The following is an 11256-nucleotide window of genomic DNA, read 5'->3' on the forward strand; positions in this document are numbered from 1 at the left end:
AAATTCATGTTTTAAGAAAATGTCTTTTATTTTTTTTCCCCACTTTAAGGGAAAATTAGTGGATTTTTAAACGTATACAAATCGAACGCATGTCATGGTTTTTACATGATCTTGCAACATTCCAGGATGACACTTACAAAACACAGTAAGAAACAGACATCTGTACAAAAGCAACCCATGAAAACGCCAACAATAATAAATATCACATTATTGATCAGCTTATTCAAGTTTGATAAAAGTGGGAAACGAACATAATTTACTTTCTTTTAAAACGAAGCTGGGGTTCAAAGACAAAAGATGGGGGAGCGTCTGAAGCGCAGGGTTGGTCGTGTTGGAACTTTAGTGCTCGTAAAAAAAGTGATTTAAAAGTCCCAGACGTCGATTCCAGCGCGAGGAACTTTTTTTGGCCTCAGGAGGTTCCAGTTTGGCTGAGAGTCGAGTGTGTGATCCGTCCTGATCACCGAGTGCTACTTGAGTCAAAGGGGGGTCTCACGGTCCACTACCAGACCTCGGGGACCTCGAACACGGACGAGGGTTTGGCTCCTGAGAAGATGGAGGACATTGATGATCTTTCTGTGGCTGAACATGCGGAACCTGCAGCTAGAAATCAACTCGTGTTCAAGAGAGTCAGAGCTGGACTTTAGTGGAACAAGTGTCTAGAGGATCAGTGGAATTTAATGAAAGTGCAACTATATAGTTTTCAGGTGGAAATCAACTTTAACTCAATATAGTAAAATGACAGAATTCTGCAATTTCCCAATTATTTAAAATAAATTTAATTTTACTAAAACATTCCTATGTTAGTCTTGTATCCTTTGATCTATGTTCTTTATCTTTAGACTTAGATTGTATCATCTTGTTCCTTCCCTTTTTTCTTATTTTGATTTATTTTTATGAAAAATTGCTGCGGCTCATTGGAAAACACTTTCCAATAGACGCATGGAAAAAACCAAGATTCTATATAAACCATCAACCAGATTTTTACATCTTCAACTTCTCAAAGTCTGATCTAAAGTATCTGAAAACTAACCACAGATTTAAATCTTAAGCCACAAAGTTCACAAAAACTCCCGGCTTAATAACTTGGGAAATTTTTTTTGTCTTGCATTAGGATGATGATCAGCTGTGTTTTCGTAGCCGTCGTGTCAGAGAAAGACACCGACCATGAGTTCAGGAATAATCCAGGAATTCTTATCATTTAATGTTGTCCAGTGTTTATATTAAACAGATATAATAAAAAGACTCTGAGGTTCAATCATCGAAACAGCTTCTCAATACACACCTTCAGCCTTCTTTTTCTTCTTCTGAGCCTTCCGGCCCGCTTGTTGCCAGGCGCCGGTTCCCTCGGCGTCGCCGGTCTGATCCTCGTTGCTCGGACTCCCCTCCTCACTCGGGACGGGACTGGTCTTCACGGCTGCCGAGGAGTCTCTGCGGACGGAGGGAGATGGTTCAGGCGATCGAATGCTCAGTCGAGGGGGGGAAAAAAACTCGATCGCTGGACTTACGACGTCCTGAGCCATCCCTCCGAGGTCTTGCTCTCCACGATGTCTGCGAGGACCAGAGAGAGAGACAGAAGTCAGAGCATCTATAGAAGAGAACGGTGGTCCTCACTCACCGTCGGTCCTCATCTTCTTGCTGCCCGTGCCGTCCTGATACGAGTCCTGGTTCCATCCGTCTGCGGCGGCGGCGTCCGAGCCCTGCTGCTGCGTCTGCACAGGACTGATGCTGCGCTTCCTCAAACCGCTGAACAAGACGAGGCCGTCAGACGCGGCGACGCTACAGAGCGGATCGTGGCCAACCTTTTGAAGAAGCCGGTGTGCGGCGCGTTGTAGTGCGGCTTCCAGCCGTCCTCGCCCCACGTCTTCGCCGTCTGACCGAGGCGCTCCTTCTCCTGACGCTTGCCCTGGACGTAGTCGGCGTACGTCTGGATCTTGTAGCTCTCTGCGTAGCGACTGGTGTTCATAGCTGAAGAAAAACCCCCCAAAAAAATAAATCAGTTCCCGTTGACGAGGGGAAAAACATGTATTTTCTGAATCACCTATTTGCACTTGATCCGTTTGACTGAGGGACACGAACGCAGACGTGTCGTCCATCCATGACACCTGGATGTTTCCTGAGTGGCAGACGAGGCGGTGGTTGAGTCGAGCGGCAGCAGCAACACGTCACCTGCAGTCTTACCGAAGGCACTGAAGAGCTGGTAGAGGTCGCTGGTCTTCCATTCTTTGGGAAACGTGACGTACAGGACGTTGTCCCTCTTCGGTTGCACTGCAAACAAGAGTCGTCGTCGTCGTCAGATCCAACATTTTCATTCCAGTCATTTAGTGGCGAGAAAGTCAAGGTCATGATAACCGCTCTACAAGATAATGAACTTCTACATCCATGAGTTGATAAATCTGTAAAAGTTTTTCAATTTCAAAGTATCTTATTCGAAATTAACCAAGACTATATCGGAGAAAAGAAAAACGGATCCCAGTGAGTCAATCATAGCGTGGCAGTGGCGAGGGAAAACTTTTAAAAGGCAGAAACCTCAAGCAGAACCAGACTCCGGTGTTGCTAGCCTCCTGCTGCGACCAGCTGGGAGGGTATGTTTACAGCACATCTTTGAGATCTCAAGAAGGTTTATTCCAAAACCCCTCTCTCCCTCCAAGCTCGTCAAAGCAGAAACCTCGAGCAGAACCAGACTCTTGATTTTTTTTCCCCCCTCTTAGCTTTAGTACAGTGCCAGGAATGGCCTAAAAGCTACATCGCACAAATTTAGAAACACAATAGCTTCACTCACAGTCTGGCCCTGAGAGGTTCAGGTACGGAATGTCGATGATCCTCATCAGGAAGAGCCTGAAAGATGGAAAACGGTCGATGATTATTGACGACCGCGACTCCAGACGCCGTCCGAGCTTCTCACTTGTTGTAGAACGGCTCGACCAGTTTGGAGCGAGCGGAGATGTAGGACTTGGGTGGCGTCAGGTAGGATCCTACAGAAACGAAGGTCAGTGAGGGAACGAGAAGTGGAGCTGGAACACGGGGCGTTACCCAGCCAGTTGGCCATGGAGATGAAGCAGAGGCCGGTGATGTAGGCGTCGTAGCCGGCCTCGTGCAGCTGCTCCTGCGCCGTGGTGTAGCTGGGAAACCCCTCGGCTGCCTCTGAGGACGACAAGAACCAGACGCTCGACTTCTCTGGACACGACGCTTCGGAGAGAGAGTCCCACTCACCAACTTGCGGAGGCTTGAACGGACACTCCTTCAGGCGTTTCTCCAGCTCGGCCAACGACGTGTTTGAGATCATGTCCTGCAACAGACGAGTGACTGTGGATCTGAAGTTAAATGAACCACCAGAGATGAAATGACTGCTTCAATTAATCATCAACTCCAAACTGCACAGTTCAACCTTTTGTTCTTCCATCCTCTTCCCTTCATTCCCCTCATCCATGAACCTCAAAGTCATCCTCCCAACGGTCACTGCTCTAGATCTATGCTCACCTTGAATGGTTGGGTCGACGCCATCAACTTTGTATCCAGGAGCCTGAGTTTAAAAAAAGACAAAAATGGAGGATTATTAAAATGAAAACGCAACATTTGCTTGGTAAGGTGCGAAGTTCTACCTCGGGAAGACGCACATGGCGATCTCCTTGAAATCTTGCAGATCCTTCAAGAGAAAAAACACAAAACAAATCCAACATGGAAAATCAGAAATCATTCAAATGAACGCTGTATTTTAACAGAAAATTAATTCTGTTTACCTCCGGTAGGGGGCAGCAGAACTGGTGGATGGTGTGCATCACATCTAGAAGCATGTTGTGACCAACCACAAGTTTACCCTGAGGCAGAGAAGAGGTAGAGTAAGAGGAAATGTTTATTTTACATTTTCTTCCAATGTACTCCATCGTCAAATCAACCAAAATGCATTTGTGATCCATTCATTTGTACATTTACATTAAACCATCAAAGTAGATTTAGGTGTCGACGACATCTTAATTATAAACAAGATGGTCCTTTAATCAACTCATTATTTGGCTCATTTCATCTACCAGGTCCAGGAACAATGAATTCAAGCGTTTCTAAAGCACCAACAAGAACCACTTCCATGTTACTCAACAGAAGAAAATTACTCAAGTTTGCATGAGAGCCATTTGAACCAAAGTAAGCAAATCAACCGCCGTCCATCATCCACAACTAAACATTTCCATTAGATAAAAACTGGTACTTGCAGATTTCGAGATGCCATGGATGACCCGAGAGAAGCCGACAGCGTCGTTTAGCTCCTCCTGATAAAATGGCAGAGATTAATTTCACACACACTTAAAACGACTATTGTTCAATGTTCATAATGAGCTTGCAAACCTGTTCCTTCTCCAGTTTCTGCTGCTCCATCTTCTTCCTTTCCTCATCGTCCACTTTGCTGATCTGTATGATTCGTTCCTTCTGTAAACGGACGTTTTGTCATCCCACAGAAAGTAAAGATTTGTCTTAACAATTTGTCACGCACATGTGCAACCACGTCATTAGGGAAAACGATAATAAATCCACGTTACCTTCTCCGTTTCCACAGTTTCGACATGAATTCCTTTAGGAAACCTGTGTGATAGACAAAGTTTAACTTCTAAGCAGGTGAAGTACAATAATATTTACCGCAGTATACAAATCAGAGCAAGGCACAACATATGGCAACTTAAATAAACTATATTAGGGGTGTATGAAAATATTGATACATCGTGATACTGTATTGATAGTCCTTAGCACTGTAGTCGAGATTATATACACTTTTTTTCCCCGTTTGAAATAACATTTTAATTCAATGTCATTTTAATTATTTTACATTTTATTTTACAATAAACACTCAAATAGTCACAGCGTTCATTTGTGTGCTGCAATTAAACCTAAAGCCACTAGTTGGCAGCAATGAGTGAAAAATAAAGAGTTCAGCAGCTTTAAAAGCTGATGTTTGGACTCATTTTAAAACAAAGTTTAAAGTTCAATTAAACACTGACAAACAACCTGGAGCAACATGTAATATCCAGTACTTGAGTTGTTAATGCACTTCATTGTTAATACAACTTTACTTTTTTTGTTAATATTTTGAGAAGCACTTTCACATGCGATTAGAGAAAGTATTTTTTAATTTCTTTGTTTTAAAAAGCCAGAAAAGTGTTTCTTTAAAAGCAACATTAAATCGTTGTTCCTACAGTATCTCAATATATATCATATCGCCAGATTCTTGTCAATACACAGCCCCATGTATACTTCAATTAATAATGCCATAAGACAGGTGTACAACTCGTATTTACTTACTTCCAATTAAGTGTTTGATATATCAGCTTCCTTTGAAAACTGTAAAAATGGAGAGACATGTTAAATTAAGTTTTAAAACACTCCGATCGTCGACCGTTACCCTGTGCAAGGATCCAAGCCTACAGTCTTCTCCCCACCAGAGAAAAGTGCTTCAATCTTCCCTCTGAATGAAAACAATTGATACATGATGAATAAAAGCCTTTGTTCGTTTTTCCACATTGCCGGCCTTTCCAAACTCACATCACTTTGTTGATGAATTCTTTGTGCTCATCTGGAATATGTGCAGGACCTTTAGAGGAGGGAGAGATGAAGGACGGCGTCCCAACACCGTTTGCATGTTGATTCCTCCTCTCCTCTGTCTGCTCCCTGAGCCGAGTCTCCTCTTCTTGATTCAGATACGGGATTCCTGCAGACGATTCAGACAACGGTTACTGAAGCTTAAAGATTATTTTATAAGGAATCAGTTTGCAACAACAAAAAATATTGAGAGCAAAACCCTGCATCTCCAGCACTAAACTCAGGTCGATACACAAACTGCGATGCGATTAAATAACCAGGGTTTAGTTTGATAATGTAATATAGTCTCGCCACGCATCGTACCTTAAAAAGATAATAATTCTGTTTTACTCCCTTTAACAAATTTGCGGAATTTATCCACTGTCCCCTAAATGGCTGTTTTTCAATTTAAGAAAAAAAAAAAAAAAAAAATTGATAATCCAGTATGTTCAGGCTGAGCACTCCAACGTATTCACAGCAGTAACTATGTTACATTTAATACAGAATATTGGAAATCAAACACATGAATGTTAACGGTTTCAAACCTTCTTAGAATACAAACAAAAAAAACCCCTCAAAATACTGGCTTAAAAAAAAAAAATTCCTCACCACATCTACTTAACTATTAACAGGACTTTGTGTCAAGTTTACTCTGATAAATATTAACTAAATCTGAACGAGGGGAGCAGCCGCAGAGGTGTCCACGGTTTGTTGTGCTGCCAAAATATTTCATAGATCAACGGCATCGTTTCAATATTATGCGACTCATGTGAAGTTGGCCTGCACGACGGAGAAAATGAAGTAGTTCTACAAATTTGACCTGCGATTCTTTTGAGCAGCATCAAATGTCTTGTTCAAGTTTGTTGCCTTTTAACTTCTGGGTCAGTGCACGAGGACACGACGGTGCGTTCAGGGTGGCTCGTAAATGGAGGCTACCGCCGCACCTCTAGTCCACCAATGCAGCCGTACACGTTTGTGTCTACGAATCTCACATCATATCGAGATCAACTCACCATTACAGAACACCTTGTTGAAGTCGAACCCTTGGCTCGCAAGAAAATCAATGCTGGAACTCTATGGATATACGACACATTAATATTGCATTTTTAATAATGTAAGAAGATTAAAGAGAACGAAACCAGGGCTTACTTGACAGATGAATTTTATGTCCGGGGATGTTCTACTGAATGGCTTTGGAAATACGTAAAAATTAAAAGTCTTTGTGACATACCTGCAGAAAAAGAAAGACATATTAGGCATGTAAAGTATGCAGTTGCGGGTAAGAAAATTGGATGCAATAATGAGCATAAACAGTTTATTGTCGTCACTAGACACCGTTACTCTTTATGAAGCATTAACAGCAAGAAGCACAAAAACATGGGGAAGAAAAACAATGCAGTTACATATACGACCATATTCTATTTGTTTGTCTTTTTATTAGTACATGTACACAACTGCATTAGATGCAAACTCCAGGATAAAACAGGGACTTTATGACGGCGACAAAGACCCTCCAAACATATCTATACAATTTCATATCAAAGAAGAACACGCTTTGAAACCCTTTATTTAAAGATTAAAAGGTGCAATATCACCCTTTAATAGGCAATTGAATGTGTCACAATAAAATGAATATACACCTCTGCGACAGGTTCCAAGAATAGGGTTAAAAATGTCCTTTTGTACACGTTCTTTAAGTCTAGCAGAGTCATATTAACCATCTATAAAACATGCTCCACAAGAAGAAACAATAAAATGACTCACTTGGACTGTTTCTGGTCATATTTGAAGGTGCACAAGCCAAACTGGAACAACAGAAAGTCCATCGAGTGCTTTTAAACAAACAAAGACATGTTAGAATGAGTTGTGCACAATGAGACAACACTTTTAAAAACGTACCTTCTTAAGCTTCGTGTATCTCTCCTCCGGTGTGTCCAGTCCGTTGGTCAGGGCACTGACATTCGGACCATCACTGATCCCTGAACGGTCAACATGGTTACAACCGACACATTTGTTATTAAAACTACACTTTTTACAAACCTGAAAATTCCCCGTCGATGGCAAGAAAGTCAGCCTCTTCAATGGCGCCGTACACGGTGTTTAAACATTCTTTAAAATCTGAAAAAGGACAACAGTTTTGAGCAGAGGTAGGTGACGGTTGTCACTCGTGTAGAACCGGCGAGAAGCTCCTCATGTCCCGCGACTTGTGCTCGCCAGTGCGGCTAGCTCAGCTAGCTAGCTTTGCTAGCACGAACACAAACAATGGTGACGAAGGTTTGAGACAAAAAACACAACTCGAGTGGGTCAGAAACACTGCTCAGGGTAAGAAAACTGACACTTAAAATCCTCGTTTTTCTACGACTTACTTGTACGCGTCACCTCCATGATTCCACAGTGACTGAACCCGGCTGACAGCTAATGCTAGCAGGCGACGTCCACTGGCTTTTTAAGGGCTCGAACAAATGCTTCCGGGGCAGGTGAGGCTAACTGGTAGCATTAAGCTACACATCTTAAATAGCGAGTTACATTTTATAAATACAATGAAAAATACTGACAATGTTAATTTATTGACGTTTATATTTATGGCATTCGTGTGAAGAGTTTGATTCATTTATTTATTTTTATTTTATTTATTTTTTTAACAACATTTCTTTCCATTTGACTTCACAATTGTCGATATATAATTATTAATGTAAACATCTTTTAAACACAGCTGTTAGATTAAAATTATTATACACTATACGTATACGCCATACTTAAATTGATACTAAAAGATCATCAAAATATAAAGTATAAATTACTCGCTTCATCTAAGAGCTTAAACGTTTGACCACACATTCACAATCAACATTTCACTCAGACTGATTCACTGGTTCGAGGCAAGCTTGGATCAGAATTAGAGATACGACACCGCTTATTTAAAACATCTGTTTATCTGCAAATCACACCTTAGTTCGCAAGACACACCCGGGAAAGGGGGGCTAAAAGACGGAAACCCCCACCCGAGAACATTTGAATGATAAGATTACAAGAGAACAAATCAGGATGCCTCTCTACGGGGGATCGGGACACAAGGAACTTGAAAGAACCATTTGGCCGGAAAGGGACGACCTCCCGGACCGGAAATTTCCCTCAAATATAGCGATGTTTCTACAGATCGTGGCCTTTTCTCCCGGGACTATTGACCTATACAGTCGCCGGGACAAAGTGTGTCCGGTCGCGATCGTAAAGCTTGTATTTTGTTTGACTTGGAGCGGCGAATAAACGACCCGTGACACACTCTTGACTGTCCATCTCTCTCCACGAAGCGAAGCATAAGACCTGGGATGGAACGGACTTCGTGTTTTGATCGTTTACATCCATTAATACTAAAAAACAAAAACGACTCTACTTGGATATCCAAGATGTTCCTCAGCTAGAGTTACAATTACATGGCTGATCCTGACATTAAAAGAACGATACTTCAACATGTAGATAAAAAAAATATCCCAATGAATTAATTCAATTTTTGACTTTAGTTTGGACGTATGTTAAGTAAATAAAATAAGAACTCTGGCTGTAAAACTGTTCAGAACATAACACAGGAAAAAGAAGTAGTTCAGACAGTAATGAAGTTCAGGAGAGACACCAGCTTCCTTCACCTCCATCTCTGTCGCCGTATAAATGATAAATGATAAATGACACGGCCGCTGGAACAGATTCAATCGAGCAGGAAAAAGAATAGAAGGACGACAGCGAGTGTGGTGTTAATAAGCAGAGGAGACTCGAGTAATATCACACGTGATTCATGGTTCTACGTCTGACATAAAGTGTTACCAACTATCAATGTCTTTGCTCACCCAAGTATGCAAAGCAGCACCATATAGCGTTGATTTATTGACCGACTGGTGAGTCATGATAAGGTATTATTACCTCCACCAAGGAGGTAATGCTGTGTTGAGGTTATGTGTTCGTGATCTGTGTTTCAATCAAGCAACATTCAAAATGACAAGCGAACAACAATCTCTTCAGGACGATTTGAAAAACAAAACATTCCAAAACTAGCAATAAACCAGAGTGTTGTTTTTATAGGCAAAAACTCCCATCCATCGACTGAGTGATGGACTGAAGATAGAATATATTGAATTATGCACATAACAACTGATGGATCAATTACATTGAAAGTCAATCATTTCCATAAAGTAAAAACCTCGTAATTACATCAAAGATTAAAGTCTGCAAAGCAATCATTAGAAGAAAATGTACTTTTTGTAAAAAAAAAAAATAGACTATTGTGTTTTCAGTTATTTCAAAGGTGTTGTTGAGTTGTACATAATCAAAAGTACATAATTCAACATAGACAGTCAGACAGACAGAGACGGATAAACTTTATAAATCCCTTTGGAAGTCTACTTCGGGAAATTTGTTTCCAGCTCACAGCAACCCAGACTAGATTCAAAACAAGAACAAAAAGACAAATGACAAAAAGTATAAAGAAAATAGATCAAAGAAAAATAACAAAAATATATACATGGAATATCATCTTTTTACTTCACTCCTGCCTCCAAACTCAGAATAATACAATCGAATAGCACAAGGAACGAATGAGTCCCTGAGTCTATTAGTGTTGCATCATGGGATGAGCATTCGTGCTCCATCTGCTTCTCTGTTCACTGATGACAGTGTTCAGAGGATGATGTCATCATTCATGATGGATAGTGTTCATTAATAGTTTTGATGATAAACTACAACCTTAATAGTTATGAAAATAAAGAAAAACACATTGAGTGAAAGCGTGTGTCTAAACTATTGGCTTGTAATGTATTACATTGTATTGTTTATTAATTATCTATATTCCACTTCATGGTCTCTTATTTGATTTTAATTTATTGAATTTTATGAATCTTTTTTTTTTTTTTTTAATTAATTGGCAATACATTTACTTACTTACATAGTTTATGATTTTCTGAGTTATTTAGAAGGGATTTATTAGGATTGTGAACAGAACCAGTTTGCAGTTGATGTGTGTTATGAAGCAAATATTGTCATATTTACATAACAGGGAACGTTCAACCGCCAATTACTGTCACACGAGGGCGTCAGATTCCAGCGTCCCAGCTCAGCTCACCAGAAAAAAAACACACACATTTCAATTCTTGCCTGAGCAATGAGCAGGTTCTGCTCTCTGGGCGTTTGGTTTTCATTTCATCAAAGTGCATCACACCTCTGACAGCTGCAATATGGCCGACGTGAGGGATGAGCTGCTGATAAAATGTGGAAGGGTGAAGGCAATTTGGGGGGTTGGGGGGGGGGGATCTGTCTGAAGGGAAAGTATTAGCATCTGTCAAGCTACTGTGTTGTTTGCTCACTGATAAAAACCATTGGGCGCTGCAGCAATCAGCGGTTTGTCCCTCAGACAAATTGAGGAGAGGCCGGTGGGAATGTATAAAGAGTAGGGGGAGGTTGGGACGAAGGTCAAAGAAAATGGGATGCCGCTGTTTTTCATCGTGTTCTGATCAGGTTCAAGAGATATTTGTGGAGACAGGTCGTGCGGTTGTCATGCAAACAGCTTATACCTGAATCTTTAGTAGCTGAATTTTAAATAAACTGAACTGAACTGAACCCCATTAAAGGAGAATTGATGCTGAGGAAAGGATCTCCTACAGGGGTGTAAGAATATATCGATATAACGATATATCGCAATGTTTTCCCGAT

At 41.0% G+C, this 11256-nt stretch overlaps 1 protein-coding gene across 1 annotated transcript; it reads right to left on the reverse strand.

The window, feature by feature from the left end:
* Positions 1-9: 9 nt before the first annotated feature.
* On the reverse strand, positions 10-8013 carry parn (poly(A)-specific ribonuclease (deadenylation nuclease)). Its single transcript, XM_087809653.1, has 26 exons — positions 7929-8013; positions 7603-7680; positions 7462-7541; positions 7327-7394; positions 6712-6793; positions 6576-6636; positions 5527-5692; positions 5387-5449; positions 5287-5325; positions 4530-4572; positions 4339-4419; positions 4206-4262; positions 3738-3815; positions 3600-3643; positions 3478-3520; positions 3211-3286; positions 3031-3141; positions 2903-2972; positions 2780-2835; positions 2179-2265; positions 2039-2113; positions 1800-1965; positions 1616-1743; positions 1506-1548; positions 1283-1428; positions 10-543 (listed from the first exon to the last, which is right to left on the reverse strand). The coding sequence occupies exons 1-26, from the start codon at positions 7945-7947 to the stop codon at positions 500-502; spliced, it is 2004 nt and encodes a 667-aa protein (XP_087665779.1). The 5' UTR covers positions 7948-8013; the 3' UTR covers positions 10-499.
* Positions 8014-11256: the final 3243 nt, after the last annotated feature.

The sequence above is a fragment of the Callionymus lyra genome, chromosome 1 (assembly GCF_982586985.1).
Source record: "Callionymus lyra chromosome 1, fCalLyr1.hap1.1, whole genome shotgun sequence".
In the NCBI taxonomy this organism is placed as follows: Eukaryota; Metazoa; Chordata; class Actinopteri; order Syngnathiformes; family Callionymidae; genus Callionymus; species Callionymus lyra.

What these genes read in the sequence shown, in the direction of transcription:
- parn (XM_087809653.1), bottom strand. An exon ending in GTTCAAGCCTCCGCAAGTTG is followed by an intron (nt 3,142 to 3,210) that starts GTGAGTGGGACT and finishes TGTCGTCCTCAG; the next exon opens with AGGCAGCCGAGGGGTTTCCC. An exon ending in CCAGCTCTTCAGTGCCTTCG is followed by an intron (nt 2,114 to 2,178) that starts GTAAGACTGCAG and finishes TCTGCCACTCAG; the next exon opens with GAAACATCCAGGTGTCATGG.